The 17,047-nt window shown below is 43.5% G+C and overlaps 1 protein-coding gene across 7 annotated transcripts in view; it reads right to left on the reverse strand.

The window, feature by feature from the left end:
• The window catches only part of SH3D19 (SH3 domain containing 19), a 140,789-nt gene that overhangs the window by 28,519 nt on the left and 95,223 nt on the right, over positions 1-17,047 (reverse strand). For all 7 annotated transcript variants that reach the window (XM_090036380.1, XM_090036379.1, XM_090036382.1 and 4 more), the window contains one exon: positions 7,673-7,780. In XM_090036380.1, coding sequence (XP_089892506.1) covers positions 7,673-7,780 — 108 coding nt within the window. The remainder of the gene's footprint in view (positions 1-7,672; positions 7,781-17,047) is intronic.

The raw sequence follows: 17,047 nt of genomic DNA on the forward strand, positions 1-17,047 counted from the left end.
ATCCAAGTTTTCTGTTCACTGCAGAAAAATGCAGGAAACTGCGGGTTACCCCTTGCAGGCTGGCAGAGTTCCTGCGAGGAGCTGCTTGGGGCTGGGGGAGTGGGAGGCAAGGGCGCCATGTGCATGTATGTGTACGCACTCATCACGTGGCCAGGAATACAACCAGACAGCAGTGGAGAGCAGCTCCCTGCAGGTAAGTCTATGGGGCAGGAGGCAGATTGAAGCCCACACAGTGAGGGAGGGAGTGAGGCAGGGTTGGCAGCTGGGACTGCCTAGCCAGGACAGGGCCCAGGGCCAGAGTGGGAATGCATGGCTGTGGGGCCCAGCTGGGGAGTGGGACGGAGCCACGGGTGGTGCACTCCCAAAGAGGGGAACATGGGGGGCATATGCATGGGGGGCAGATTTGTGTGTGGGGAAGGGGAGGATGTGGACTGCCCACCGCAGGCTTGGGGATCTCTACCCTGCTGCCCTCCACAACCCAGCAGGTAGGACCTGATATGGGAGGGTGAAGTGGAACAGTGGGGTTCAGTGCTGCCAGGACCCACAAGCCAGCTGCATCACCATAGCAAGGCACCCTCTGCCCACCCGGCAGCAGTGGGGGCAGTGGTGGCATGGAGTTGTGCCCCCTGCAGCTGCTGGCCAGGCAGGGGGTGCCTCACCATGGCAATGCAGCTGGTGCCCGGGACAGAACCACGGTCCACTCCCCACATAGTTCTGCCCGTGCTTATCGTAGGGATGTATGAGAAACGGATTGCAGCTCTGCCCCAGGCCCTGGCCCCGCACTATCACCACCCTGCAATCCTGGCCCTTCCCACCAAGCTGGCAAGTCATGGACAGACAAGGGGAGAGGGAAGCAGTTGGGGAGTGGGGGCAGATCAAGGCCCCAATGGTGGGAGAGGGAATGGGGCAGGGGCTGGGGTGAATGGGAGTCCTGGGGCCAGGCAAGTCATGCAATAGAGCTATGGGCAGCTAGGTGCATGTGTGTCTGTGCGTCTGTCCCTAACTCCCAAGCCACAGCCCCCACAGCACTGCTGCTGCCCCTCACTCCTGACCCACAGTACCCTGCAGTACCCTGCATCCTTGCCAGGATGTGCGGCCCCTGACCCTGCCCAGGCTCCAACCCCCGCCCCCCCCCACACACACACCCCCACAGCCTTCCACACCTTCACAAATATTCCCCCCCACCACACACTTCAAAAATAGCATCTCATGATTTACATTCCAAATCTCTTGATTTTTAAGGGTTTGTCTCATGATTTTCGACACAGTAGAGTTTGCAATACTATCATCTCATCTACCCAGCTGAGTGCAGCCTGCCTGTGGGGCTCCCAGGACGGTCTTCATGGAGACCCCACCTGCTTCCTCCGTCTGGCGTCTCTGGCAGTGGGTGACAGGCAGATGGGACCAGGACAGATAGGATCAATTGCCCCTCCCCTCCGCCCTCCCCCCACCCCCCTCAGCCTGCAACAGCTCACCCAAAACTCCTTAAGTGGCCCTCCAACCAAAATAATTGCCCACCCCTGAGCTAAGGCATCCATCAGGCTGGAGAATAGCTGCGGGAAGGAGGGGAAGCAGAGAATACTGGGAGGCACCAGTATGGGTCCTGTTATTACAAAGTGAGGCGCTTGCTCATCCACAGCCCATCATTAAAGAACACTGAGGATTAAATGATTATATACCATTACTATTACATTAAATGCTCTCTGTTGCTGAGATCTGCAAAGTGCTTGGGCAAGTTCTACCACCATTTTTACTCATAACATGTCTACATAGGGGGCTCTTTTTCAAACTATTTTACAGATTTTTTTGGTATATTCATATGATACAATCATACAGCAAACTTCTGATATGCTTCAAACCCAATAGGTGTGCATTCTATGATCAGAACACCATAAAATGCTCATTCAGTGTGGGCAATAGTCTACAATTTTGATAATCTTTTAACAGCGAACGGGATCTACAGTTTTATTCTGTGAATCAGCTGCTCATTGCATTCAGGAGACTACATTAGTTTGGGGAAGGGAGTTGGGCTGGAGGAAGGAGGAGATGAATGTCACTTGTTTTGTCATACAGAATCAACCCAAAAATCTGGAAATTAAAATTGAAATTTAAAAGCAAAAACAAACTCCCCTCCCCCCACAAAGGCAAATTCATAGCTTGAGTAGCAGTGCCTGGGCAAACACTGAGAGAAATCTCCTCTTAGCATACCTCATTGACTTAAAAAGGGCATTAGAGATTTATTTTTATACAACACTTAAAATCCAAATATACAAATGGCCTAATTTCTCCATCTGTCCTTTACAGAAACAATATTGCCAATCCTAACAGTTCAATACTCAAAAGCAGGGTGTTATTCCCAGTCTGTACTTTTTCCATTTTCAAAATTTGAGGAACAGCTCAAACTCTTAGCTGGAGCTCACGAGCAACTCCATGGCCAGGGGCTGCTGGCAGGTGGTACTGACACAGTAAATTCCTAAGTGTACGGGCACCATCCTCTGTCTGACAGTGCTGTTTGCTTTTGGGGCTGTGTTAATGAGTTCCCTTCAGGGTCCCTTTCTCTCTCTCCAAAGGAAGGTAGGCAGGAACACCCTTTTTATTGTGACACTTCATCCTTTCTTGTGGGCTCTCCTGGGTTTCCTCTCATGTGGGCAAGGCCTTTTGTCCAGCTAAAGCTAAAAACAGATGACAGGTTTAATGCAGCATTGTTTAGGTTGGGATATATGACTTGACACAGCCCTTTACAAACTGGACTTAAATGGCAATTAAGTCAAATTAGCGGTGATTGTTCTGAAGCAAAGCATTAGTTCAAATAATTCACAGATACTTAATGTGGGACAATGGGCTTGTCAGTCTGTAAAATCTGCGAGGAATCAAATGCGAATCAGGTTCAGAGGTGATTCCTTTTATTAGACCAACTAACAAATCCCCTCCAAAAAATCTTTTTCTGCAAGCTTTCCGGCACGCATGCCCTTCCTCAGGCTCAGGGAAAATTAAAGATGATAAAAGGTTTCAATCCAAAATTGGTTAAAATTTGGCATCTTCCATGACGTTTATTTCCTACCTATGGGGACTTTTTACCATCTTTAATTTTCCCTGAGTTCTAGAGTTTTGCATTTCTTTTTGTCTCAGACCAACACAGCTACCAAATACATCCCTGAAACATGGAAGATGCCAAATTTTAGCCGATTTTGGATTAAAACTCAATGCTGAACAACAAGAACAATTTCTGCACCTCCCTGCCTTCCAGCCATTTGACACCACCAGGGAAGGAATCCTGCCTTATCTGTACATCAAAGAGCAACTCACAAAGACATCCTCATGGACCCAGACGAATAGACTTCCACCTTCAGTTTTCTCTGTACAAAAATGGAAGTTTATTTTCTATGTATAGGAACTTTTTACCATCTTTAATTTTCCCTGAGCCTGAGGGTGTGCGCCTGAAAGCTTGCAGAAAAAGATACTTTTTGCAATTTCTTAGTTGGTATTATCTCTGAACCAAGAGTTCTAGAGTTTTGCATTTCTTTGTGTCTCAGACCAACACCGCTACCAAATACATCCCTGAATCAAGTTGGTTGTCTATTTTAAATCTAAGAGCCCAGGTTTCTGCAAAGGTTTCAGTATGACAACAAAGGGTAAAAACAGATGCTAGGTGTATCCCAGGTCTTACTGGCCCATGTTTGACTTGCATCAAAGCAGCCAAGGGACAGTCATATAGGCTAAAAACAGATGCTGGATTTCTCCTGGGACAAAACCTTTTATCCCAAGTTCCTACAGCTATACAATCCCACAGTCTCACTTTGAGTACCTAGGAAGTACAAAATAGTACTTTCCCCCCAGGGCAATTTGGCTAATTCAAGTTAACTGCCATGCAAGCTGTGCTCCCACCTCTCCTTGATGAGAGTCAAGGCCTGGGACAATCAGACTTTGATCAACCCTGTTTTTATGGTTTACACCTGCAGCCTGAATGGGAATTAACTCAACTCGAATATGCCCCTAACTGGAGGAACTGGGTAGAGGTGGAAGAGGGATGGGGGGCAGCATTATCTTGGATACTTCATTGGTACTTAAAGTGGGACAATGGGCTTGTATGCCTGTAAGATCCCAGGAAAAAAAGGCTTGGTCTCAAAAGAAATCTGATTTCTGTTTTTAGCCAAGGCAGTCAGATCCACTGAGGGACCCCATAGCTTCACAGTTTATTCTGCTTCCTGGGAACCCCAGTTCTTCCGCTTGGACTCCAAATCTCTCCTAGTTGCAGTCTCCTATGAAGTAACCCATCACATCTGTCTGCCAACAGTAGTTCAGTACAGTGCAACTGACAGCCCCTTGAGGGAAAGTCCATTGCCACTAGAGAGCAGCAAGAGATTATTCATTATTTGTTTGGCAGGGCAAAAGGGAATTCATTTTTTTTTTAAGTCTGCCTGGGCATGATTATTAAATTAAAGGAAGAAAATGAAGGCCTGATCTCATTCTACCTATTAGGCACCTAAGTATATTCCACTGTGCTTCAGTCCCCAGGAAAACATGAACATTAGGATTACTATATTTCCAGGATCAAAAAAGAGGATACCTGTCAGGGGGAGGGGGAGGAGCTGGTGGGTATATGATTGTGGGAGGCAGCGTAGTGATATGCCTGTGCCCTGCCTCTGCCCCTCACTCCTAAGCCCCTGTACCCTCAGCCCTGCTAGTACCTCTCACTCCTGACCTGCAGCCCCCCTGCCCTCCCAGTGCTGCCACTGCCCCTCACTCCTGACCCAGAGTCCCTTGTTCCCACAGCCCTGCTGCCCACGCAGCTCCTGTGCATGCAAACACCTGCATTTGTTCTCTCTCTATCTTACTTGTCAGGGCCCACACGCAGAGCACGTGAGCCCTGACAGCTAATCACCTTGCCTGCTGCTCCCAGACCCAAGCATCCAAGCTGCCTGTGCCCAGGAAAAGCAGAGGCAAAGCAAAAACCCGGACATTTGCTCCCATTTTAAAAACCTGCCTGGACACGAGGATGGGGTCAAAAAGGGGACATGTCCAGGAAAACCTGTATGTATGGTAACCCTAAACACACCTAATTTTGTAAAACACCTCCATCTTAATCTTAAGAGCAGCAATCAGGATACCCATCCATCTTGGGTTTCCTGGTTTAGAGGAGTCCAAACAGGTGCACTTAGAATCTGGCTCTTAAAATGGGACAGCTTTCCTATACAGAACGTGATTGGCCACTCCCATTAGACTATTTCCTATAGGTGACAGTATACAAGGCCTTGCAAACCAAAAAGTTTAGCATATCCATCCAAATCTAAGTAAGAAGGTGTTTTTCCTCATAGATTTACATATGACTAGAAGGAGCTTCCTAGATCACTGATCCCAGTCTCTGAATCACCAAAATTGCTACTTTAAACCCTCACACACAACCAGAAAACAAAATAGCTGAAATGACAAGTACCATATAACAGGACTTTCAACCTGGGGTCCACATACTATGTTTAAGGGGTCTGTAAAAGATGACTATGTTCAATCAAAAGTACATGAATACCCACACCTACAATTCAAAAAGGTCTGCACCTCCATTCAAAATTTCCAAAGGGGTCTGCACCTCCATCAGCAATGCTAACTGTTGCAAAACCATTGTGAGACTTGGGATTTCAAAGTTAAAATAACAGAGTGGGCCAGGAGCAGGGGCTGGGATGAATGGAGCCCTGGAGCTGGTGTGGGTGGGCTCATCTAGAGGCATGGAGGGGAGCTGGAGACAGGCTGAGACTGGTTTCTGATCTCTGCTGCCTTGCTCCAGGAGCTCAGCTGCATGACCCCAGTATGCCCCCTGCCACTGGGGGTGCAGGGGATGTGCTGTGTGGCCAGCGCTCCCCACGTCCCCTGCCAGCCCAGCAGGTGGCAATGGCATTGCGCAGCTAAGCTCCTGGGGCAAGACAGCAGAGCACAGAGCCCCATCCTGCAGCAGGCAGCCCGCCTCTGCCCCGCGGGGGGCATGTGCCGGCCTCCATACCCCCCCCAGGGGTGTGTACTTCTGTGGGGGGCTGTGCCCCTGCCCCGCACCCTGGCCCTAAGGCCCCATTCACCCCTGCTCCTGCCTCAATCCTTCTCTCACCATGGGGGCCTTGATCTGCCCCCCAACAACGTCTTTTCCCTCTCCCTGCTCGCTGCTTTCCATCCACTTACTAGCTGGGTGCTGTCTGTGTGTCTGTGTCTCTGCTCCTCACTCCCAATCCAGAGCCCACCCAGTCCTGCTGCTGCTTCTCACTCGACCCATAGTATCCCACATCCTACCAGGGTGTGTGGGGATCCTCCTCTCCTGGCTCTAACCTCCCTCCCCCTACACACACACACAGCCCCCAACACCTTCACATATAACACCCCCCACATATTTAAGATAGCATGGCATGATTTACGTGCCAATCTCTTGATTTTTTTAAGGATGTCTCTCATGATTTTTGGCATGGTGGGGTTGGCAATACTGCTCTATTCAAAATTTTTTAGGCTTCCACAAATGAAAAGTTGAAAACCACTGCTCTATAAAATAACATGCCACGGAAAATCAGGGGAAACCATGTTATTTCCAATCCCCTGCCACTGTAGTTGGTTAATCTGTCATCAGAAGAACCTAGAGAAAGGACTACAGAAGAAGACAAAAATAGCCTTAAAAGTCCTTTCCAAATCCGACCTAATCTAGAGGAAAAAGTTCGTCCTGCCTCCAAACCTGCTGATCAGTATTGAGCTTTGAATGGAAGAGCACAATCAGATTAAATATGTGTTTTACTAAATATTTTGGATTATTGGATTTATTTGGATTCCTCTATGCTTTTCTAACAATTTGTATGCAAGCAAACAAAAACAGAAATATACCACAACACACTTCCTCCTCCTATCTCAGTTCTCCCCTCAAAAGAAAATATCTCCTTACAAACCTCAAGAACAGTCGGGATAGTTTGATTACACGTCTAGTGCAGAGGAACATGGTTTTTTTAAATGGTTTTCTAATTTCCTCTTGCATCGTTTCTCTTTTTCGCCTGGAGTTCTGAGCTATTAGGAAAGCGAGGATTTCCCCAATTTGGGAGAAAAAGTCCTGTGGTTTACTCATCTAAATGTGAATTTAGGAAAATATGTATTGAAGCCTACATGTGAATATTTTAAATACAAGGACTAATCAAGCCCCTCTTGTATCACTTTCCAGGATCGCGGCAGCTAATTAGTGCCAGCTCTCAGTGTTCAGGTTTGGAAGAGAGTCAAGCATTTTGGTTAGCAGTCAAGAAGCTGCAGATGGGACCATGACAAACATGGCTGCAGCTACCAGATTTTTTGTGGTGCACCTTTACTGGCTTAACAAACAGGAGCAAAAGGCCAATATTTGAATAGCTGTTGATTTCACTTCCAAAAAATCATTGTTGTCATCAATACTAGGCTAGTAAAATCATGTTTACATCCTCCTAGCAAACTGTGTTAAAATACAGTGTAATAACAGCGCTTAGCACTATGTATCTGCTCACCACTGGAAGTTAAAAAATAGTAGTCAGTTGGTGTTAGAATGACAGTCAACTCAGCTGAAATTTCTCTAAAATTTCTCTAGCTGTAGGCAATTCAGCATGTCTACCCTGGTTCTAAGAAGACAATTTCTTGATGCGAGTTTTTTTGAAAATTTAAGAGGAGAAATTAGGTTTGAAGTACTTACATTTCCCTGGTTTTGCTGGGATTCGAATAACGGTAGGCTTCCGGGCTACGGCTGGTTGAACTGTCTGTTCCTTTGCAGGCTCATTTTTGCAGGGCAACTGAAAGGGATCTAATGAAAAAAACCACAACTTAGTAAGTCTTTGTTAAATACAAGCCTCAACAGACACCACATTCATTATTAAAGACATGTATATTTCATGCCCAAGAGAAATCAACAAAATCTAAGTATCCAGTAAAAGCAAATACAGAGCTAATGAAAAGCGAGCACTCAGCTCTTTGTGAATAATGTATTTTTTGTGCATCTGTTCTGACAAATTATTCAAAGCTAAGTAAACTTAAACCATGTTTCAGATGCCTCCCAGGATTATCTAAGTTACTAAGCAAGAGCAAGTACACCACTGAATAACAGGGGTTTGAAGAAGACAGTATTGCTTTAGGGAAACATGTTTCCAGTATGCACACACAGTTATGAATACATGTAAGAGAGAAAAAGAGTTTTGTTCTACAAAACCTTGCAAAAACTAGATCAGTACCACAGCAGATGAAAGAACTACGGAAAACACGAATGCATTTTAACTGTTAGGCTTACAAAATGTTTTTGGTGCCCCCTGTCATTTCTTTAATTCACTGTCTAATTCAAACTTTGAGGATTGTTAGCCTTCCTATAGATCATCATCCTATGAGACGGTTTTGTGGGTAAGACACAGAATTAACAGCCCCATGTATATTCTAGCTCCATCTATCTCTCATATGTTTTTGTCTGAGCCTAGGGAAAATAGTTAGCATTACTATCCATGCGTAAAATTAAGGTAGTATTTTGCCACACTTCAGAGAAATTAAAGGCTTTAATAAATTAATGTACATGAGAGGTTCAGATACCACACAGAAAGCAGACACAGCAATACACTGACACAAATAAAACGGACAACTACTTACTCTCATTACCTTTGTTTGGAGAAGAAGAATTCATTTTGCATCACTCTCTACTACCATCAACTAGAATTTTTTTTTTTTACTTTTTTGGTACCTATCCTGATGCATTGAGATGCCTACACTTACTGCACCATAAATGAATAAGATGGAAATCAGAGAGTGTTCTGGCCATAACACCTATCCACTTTTCATATAAGAGCCCATGCAAATGAACATTGATCTCAGGCAGCCATTTGAGATGTGTGGTTTAATGGGACATTATCTGGTATCAAATGTACTGAAGGGTCCCTTTAAATTCTCCAGTTTCATCTGATCACTGAAGGCAGGAAATGGCAAAACAAAACTAAGAGAAATCCACACTGCCCAAATAGGATGTCTAAAATAATTTAAATTAAATTTTTATCATTTACTTTATTAAAGAGATAATATGAGGGCTGCCTGCCTTTTAAACAATACATCCTGAGGCAGTTCACCAAGAAACTTTAGATATTTGCTGTTTGGAGATTAAAATGAAGATTCCAAAAATGGAAAATGCTGGGCTTTCCTAGGAGCAGTCTAATTAAAAATGACTAGTTCTAATTTTAAAATTCTGACATTTCTATTATAGCTCTATTGAGCTATTTTTGTATATGGGCATTTTGTTGGCAGATGCCAAGAAGGAATTTCCAAAGCTACATACATATGCAAACTCAGTCTTGTACAGGTGTATGTACAGTGAGATCAGTCCGCTAGTGATCTCACTATACATGTGTGTTTACCCCGGGACTGATGCACTTAGAAGCCATTACCAAAGAAAGGAGGTTGCAAAGGCTCAGCCATGTCAGCAGAATGGGAGGAGACCATATTCCCCAAAATATTTTGTATAGCAAGATTCGAGATAGCTCTAGAAAGCTAGGCTGCCCTTTACGGCGATACCACGACATGCGCAAAAATGATATTAAGTCATTCAACATCAACAAAGAAAGCTAGGAGGAGTGCACAAAATCCCATCCAATCTGGAGGGAACATCTGGCACTGGATTCAGCTCAACATGAAGCGGCTTTGATCCAGAGGATGGAAACAAACCGAGAAAGAAGGAAGCAGCATGCTGTAAACTTGGAGTCCAACTTAGACAACACATGGATCTGTGAAACTTGTAACAAGCTGTGTCACTTTTGGATTCCTCAGGCACCTGACCAGACCTCTTACATGTACACCACGATCTAGAGGATCAACTGCTTACAGTAAAATCAAATGAGACGGCTGAAAATGCGTTAGACATATGCCTATACTTCTAATGCAAAGTTCTTTGGGGATCTGTCTACATGGCACACTCTGGTACAGCTGCACTATCATGACCCTCTACCTGAAGATTTTACTTTATTTCTTAGCAGAGATATACTGGCCCACATGGAGCTCTCTGAGGAAGTGGCTATACTTCTGGTATCTCAGATAGCTGGGTACCTTTGTACGGCACTACATTCTGAAATTACAATAGTTACTTATTTTTCTCTTGCTACTCCTTCTACCAATACTCAATGCTGTTCAAAGTTATTGCTCTACACAGATAATTCCTGAGAAAGGCCATTATCAAATCTTCATCTACACAGCACTCATCATGAGGCTATGAAAAACATTTCTGAGAACCTTAGTTTTTCACTCATTATCTTTTGCTCAATTATACAGTTGCCACCTCATAATTAGTTTAAACCTCATTACCTTGTTTGTGTCATTCCCTTCCCAAGTGCTGTGTTAGTAGCAGAAATTGACTGCGTAAACTACTATGCTGCCTTGTGTAATGGGACTGACAGTGTATGAATTTTTTATGTTGTTTAACAACAATTGGGCATGGTTCGAGCATGATTCATGAAAGTGTGAACAGAGAATTGCTAATACACTCACTCAGGGCTTCTCAACACCAGTAAATTAATCTGCAAGGCACCCTTCACAACACTAATATCAATGGATTTCTATCATTTTTCTTTCATAATCTTTTCATACAATTTCCACTGCTCACATTTTCTTGAGCCTGGCTTTTCCATGTCTGCTAATAAAACAATTTTATAGCCTCCCTTTGCTAGCATATTTTGTTGTGTATATTCTTCAAGTAGGCAATGAGGTAGGATGCACCCAAGGAGCCTATATATTTCCTTTTGCTTCTACTGGTTAAGGGGAGAGAGAGATTTTTTTACCTACACCACCTTCATTCAACACTAAAGACAAATAGGGTAACACTGCAAAGGAAGGAGGCTGCTACTTTTCTGAAGCTGTTATTGTTAGTACATAATGAAGAGGCAATGTAATGCAATCCATTGCTTGTCCCTCTGCTACCAATACACATCCCCAACAGGACTCTAGATACTGGACTTCAGCTGCGGGCCCTGTCCCTGACAGCACCTAGACACGTGCTCCGACACGTTCAAATCAGAACACTCCAGCGTGCTGCAGCATCTCGTGTATTCAGCAACCCCACATTTCAAAATGATCGTGGGGGCTTTAGTTAGAGCGCCCCCACTGACATTTTGAAACACAGGGCAAGAAATACATGAGACGCTGCAAGTATTTTAATTTGAACAGCTCCTAAGAATCACTCTAATTAAAATGTGTCCCCCCAGCATGTGTAAAAATGCCCTGAATTTCCAGCCACCCCAGGAACCCCACAGGTCAGATGATATGGTTCTGCATCGCTGTGTTTAGGCAAAAAATAAAAGATAGTAGCCGCTTTTTCCGCTAGAGTGAAGGGGCAGGGGGGCTCTGAACAGACAGGGAACAGAGAATAGGAAAAGGTAGTATAAATGACCCATTTCTAAAGAAGCCACCTTCTCTTGATTCGATCCTGAAAATAATGCTTTCAGTTCATCTAAGAATGACATAATGGTACTGGAAATGCTGATTCACTAGTGCCATGCGGTATATTACTGCTACGCACATACGCAACTACCTACTTTAAACAATAAATTAGCAATTAGAGATGGGACATTAAAAAGTCAAGACGGTTATCTGGGCCTTCTAGGTACCAAGGTTTACCCCACTCTATAAAAACAAAACACAGATCTATTAAAATTTTACCTCAGTGAAACCACTTCAGCCTGTGTAGAACTGTGCCTAACCAACACTTGGATGACAGACATTAAACCCCCCTGCAAAACCAACTAAAAAAACCCAACAGAAATATGGTTGGGGATTCACGAGGCAGACCACAATGGAAACAACACTGAACAAAAGTTAGCTTGGTGCTCCATGGCATAATGTTGCTGAAAATACTCTGCTATCCCAACATACACAGTTTTTAACGCAGTATGTTTTGCAAGCCTCCGACTTGAAAATTCCTACCTAACGCTCACTTTCCCTGCAACAGTTGAAGGACAATAAGAAGGGTAGGACCTAAATCTGTTTGGCAAGTCAGGATTTCAGGAGCTTGCACAGGGGTCTGTAACCTGCATAGAGCCTGAAGTATAGCTTAAAGCAGAGGTGCTCCTCCACCAGTCCAAATCTCAGGGCTCAACCTAGGCCAGGTCTAGACCCACTTCCAGTGGCGGGATGAGCAACAGGGGCAGAACCACTACAGGTTCCAGAGCTATGGAGATTAACACACCCATTGCTTGCCCCTCTGCCAATGATAAACATCCCCAGTGTGGGGACGGGAAGGGGCTGATACACATTCCATATACTGGAATATGGCTGCACGCCCTGTCCCTGAACTCCCAGTTTTTCCAAGAGCCATGCAGGCCAGAAGATATAGCCAGATCTGGTTTGTAGGCTATATCTTTGACACCCACTGGCTTAATAAATTCTTCATGAATTTCTTCTTGAAATGTTTCTTGAATTTCTCAGCATTCCAGCATTTTTGGAAGAACAGAAGATTTAGCCAGCTGATGTACCATTGCACATCCCTGGAAGAAGGGGTCACTACTTTTGCAGCCATGAAGTAGTTTTGTTGTCACTGGGTATATCTACACAGTGCAAATACATGCATATACAGGGCAGCGCTGTGCCAGGCAAAGATCTTACCTAGGGTCCAGGAACAAGCCCAATGGTGTTACCAACAAGACTACACTGTTTTCTGTTCCAGAACTAATTTGAGCTGGCTCAATAATCTCTCCACTGCACTGTATTGCACCATGTAAACATAAACTTCGAGTCCTATAAAGGAGAATTTCTTCCTCCCCTACTCCCACATGAACGTTCAGTGGCTACCCCTGTGACAGATTTAAGCAGATGATACTTGAGCGCCTGATGGAAGGCTTTGTTGATTCACTCCATTATTAAACTGCAGGATGTGGCTAGAGATTCAACTGAGGATGTGGCTGGAAATTCAAAACTCATTGAATTATGTTCTTATGAAGCTAGGTCTGGAGAGAACTTGCTAGAAGCAATTATAAAAATTCTGAATCTTTTATTACATATACACACATCACAGACCATATGTTTTTAAGTAACTTGGGAATATTCAAATGCTAATATTAGCAAACCTTCTGAATTAGATTTTCCTTTGAGCAAAGAATGGAAACCATGTCATACATGGTTGCTGTTATGTATTTCACAAGAAGAGAAGAGTCCTTGATTTCACGGAAAAAAAATCATAGTGGCTGTTAGTTTTCCCTGGAGACAAAACTGAGAAACTAGCAGGATACAGAATGCAGCACACACTCGCCTCTTTAAAAATGGTAATACTAATGGGATGAAGCTAATGAAATGAAGTTCTCTCTTAACAGGCAGACAATAGACTATCCTAAATCTACAAACTGAGTAAATTCTTTTTTTCTTATCATTTGGATAAACTGAAGGCGACGGTATCTGGAATATAGCAAGCAGTGAGTTGGAAGGCATTTTTATAAAGGTGTGAATCTAACAGCCCAAATAGGAAGTTCAAAACAATGTAGCCTTCCTATGTAAAATCATCTGAAGGTTTCTGTTTAAACACATCCTTAAATGAGTGGTGCCCAACCTTGCTGCCCTGTGGAACAGATGGACTGTTCCCAGTTCATCTGTGGGCTGGATTCAGTCAGTGGGCTGGATTCAGATGTGGCCCAGCCCCGATCTGACCATGTAGAGGTGGAGGGAAAGATGGTTGGGGGGGGAAGGGGCATGGGCTAGCCCCCATGTGCTGTATGAGGTGAGGATTGGGTCTCAATCCAGCTGTGCGGGGAGAGAGGCCACAGTCCGGTCTGGTTCTAGCCTCATGGACCTTGCAAATTTGTCAGCAGGGGATGTGTGGCAGTATTAAATGCCACTGCTCCCCCACCACCAAATGTCCCAAACTGTGGGGAGCTCTGAAGACCAGATGCCGTGGTTTTGGGTTTGAGCACCCTCACTTCAAACAATAAACTAACTTACTTTGCATTCATGAACAAAACTTGCATAAGACTCCTCAATAATTCACAAACCTTTCAAGACTAGGGCTATATGTCCTTGCCTGACCAGGCAGTGCCAACACTGGTGCGACAGAAGTAACAACAGCAACAGCCTGTTCTGGTCCTGGAACTTCAATGGGGCCTGGAGTCTACAACACGTTTCCATAACAAATTGGTTAGAGGCATCATTCATCTGGAAGATGACTAAAACTTCCAAGTATCCAATACTTGCAAAGACTCCCTGGCCACTGTTGGAAAAATATATTAAAAGGCCCGAATACTGCAAACTCTTATTAAAAGACTTTCTCTTAGAGGCCTAGACATTTTGACTGGTTGACCTGATCTCAAATCTTCTCATTATGTGAACAAAAACTTCTGGGGTACCTTTGGGATAGATATAAGACTCCAGAGAACCTGCACAAGACCTGAATTTCAAAGAGGCCTGAGCATCCAATGCTCCCAACTGAATCCCACTGGCATTGGAGGTGTCAGGCATTCTCAAAAGTCAGAGCTGAATCTCTCTGTACCTTGATCCTCCATTGCAAAATGGGAATTATGCATCTCTCTACAGAAAGATCATGTTATTGATATCTGAATTAGTTTTTAAGCAAGCTAGTTGAATTTTTTTGTAGAACCAGAGTGTTTCATCATGTGGTATATTTTGCTTAACTCACTTTCTGTCTGTAGAACTGTTCCCTGCATTACGTTTTCAGCCGCCTTTAGCCAAAGCAGCAGTGTAGCCCTAATTGTAACACCAATAATCGAACTCGCAGACAAACAGATTCCAGTTGCATTTCAAAAGTATTAAAATTTCTGCACATTTAAATATTCTATTTAAAATTGGACTTTTACGAACAGGGGGTTAGTGCTGCATCTCAAACACTGCTCAGAAGACTGTTCTGGGGTTGTCATAGCAACAAGTGGAGCCCTGTCATTTTGCTATGTCATTATTCATAATAAATCCAAAGGTCTGGGAAACTGGGAGCAAGATTACAGCTGCTTTTCCTGCCCTTACAAAGCATTTCACTGTGGATTCATTTTGCAAATCCTAAGAGGTTCCTATGGAAACGTGGGGAATACCTAATATCAGTGCAATATGTCACCAGATTTTATTTTATTTTTTAACAAGTAGGCAGGTTTTCTGTGGCTCTTTTGTCAACACAGTGCTAGAAATAACACCATGTATTACCAGAAAGAAGTAGAAGAAATAGGAAATGAGCTTGTGATCCTGACTGCAAAACATTTCAGCTAGGAAAATGTATTGCTTTCTTTGGAGGTAATCCTTATTTGCACTGGTGTCAAGCAAGAACACAGTCAGATACTTTTTTCTTTAGCAGATGAGGACAGGGGGAGCAAAGAAGCCTTCTTGCTGTGTTAATAAAATCATTCCAGCTACTTCTGGGAGGAGTCTGACAACTATTCATCTGTTAAATTAAATTTTGGATTATGCAACTAAATGTTAACCATAAAAAACTGAACTATTTTATCTTTACCTATGAAAAGGAACAGTTTAGATATCAAAAAGATAAACAGGGTAGTGCTCTTTCTGTTATCCAGGCGAGTACTGTTTCCTCTGGCAACACTCAGTGGGATCACAGGATTTTGGTTCAAATGTGAGATTTAATATTTATTTAACCTTTCTGAACAGTTGGGGAACTCTGTAGTATGTATGTGTAGCTAGGATTTTATTTTCCTTGTTAAGTATTTTTAAATATAAGAATTTTGCCTCTTTGTGAGGGCACCTCTAATTTGTCTATCTTTGTTCTTTTGTTCATCTGAAAAAAAAAATCAATGTTGTCTTTTTTGTTTTATCTGCTTTGGAGTTCTATTTCTGAGACCTTCATGTGCACAGTGGCTACAGTGGTATTGTAGTGAAAGCCCCTCTGGGCAAACATGAATGGACATAGCTCCATTCATAGTCTGTCATCACCAGTCCTAATTTTCTTGGAAGGTACTAGGAAGTATTTCTTGAGTCATTCGAGATTCTCTTTCTTCAGGGCACAAAACTTTTCCTGCAGGGAAGAACTCCTATCTATGCTATTTTGCAACATTCCATTGCAAACAGAATGCTGAATCAGCCCTTAAAAAGTAGTCTGTTAGCAAATGCATCAAAGCAGTTCCAAAATACATTATGTATGTTGTCATTCTCAGCAGTACTGAACTATAACGTGCAAGAACCTTCCACAGTTTCTTTCCTAAATCTGCCCTCAAGTTACTGCCTCAGTATAGAAAGGAAGAGGTAGTAAATAAAAAACTTGATCTAATTATTCAACACACAAATTATAATGAAAGCACAGGCCCTCACAGCCATTAATAAATATAGATTTAATGTGACAGCAATGCACTATTTATGTATCTGTTTTCAGAGAGCTGCAGTGCCTAATAAGTAAAACTAAACAGCTAAAAAATGTATAGCTTTTCTTTCTCGTTCTCTGTCAATATATTTCCCATCTCTTATGTTTTTAGAAATAGATCTCATACACCATGGGCCTTTCCATCCTATTGCTTTTAAGCAGAACCCTCACCACAGTTTACAATGGAGAATTCTGCTTGAAAATGATTGTGTTATAAGGCCCATTGACAGATTGTTACCAGAACATGCTGATGAGAAGAAACCTGAGTTTGCAAGACTTTAATGGGAATCACAAATCCATCTCTTTGGGTACTTAGGCATATGGGCTCCTTACAGACGTAAAATAAAAAAGGTGCTTTACTTTAAACTCCATGTGCCCCTGCACCGAGCCCAGCAGATGCCCAGAAGAGGCATCCCGTTAGTTGGACCTGGCTCACCCAACGTCTTTATAGATTGGGCACTTTAGTGATGCATTTTTATCAAATAGCCAATTGAATCAGCTATTAGATAAAAGCACCCAAAAGCCCATCTGATCTATACAGATGCTGTCAAATTAATGTGCTGCTTCTTCCGGTAAATCACTTTTTTCTTCCCCCTCCCCACGTTTGTCAACACCTATGGAGGTGCCTGAATACCTTTACAAAATTGGGCAGGAGTGTTGTTGAAGCTGTGATGGTCCAGGCATAGGCCTAAGGGCACTTTTTGCCTCAAAACTTGCCCAACATCTCTCCCAACTCTACACCTGGTTCAGTAAAAG

The sequence above is a fragment of the Crocodylus siamensis genome, chromosome 2 (assembly GCF_052110815.1).
Source record: "Crocodylus siamensis isolate JL-2025a chromosome 2, ASM5211081v1, whole genome shotgun sequence".
NCBI classification, from domain to species: Eukaryota; Metazoa; Chordata; order Crocodylia; family Crocodylidae; genus Crocodylus; species Crocodylus siamensis.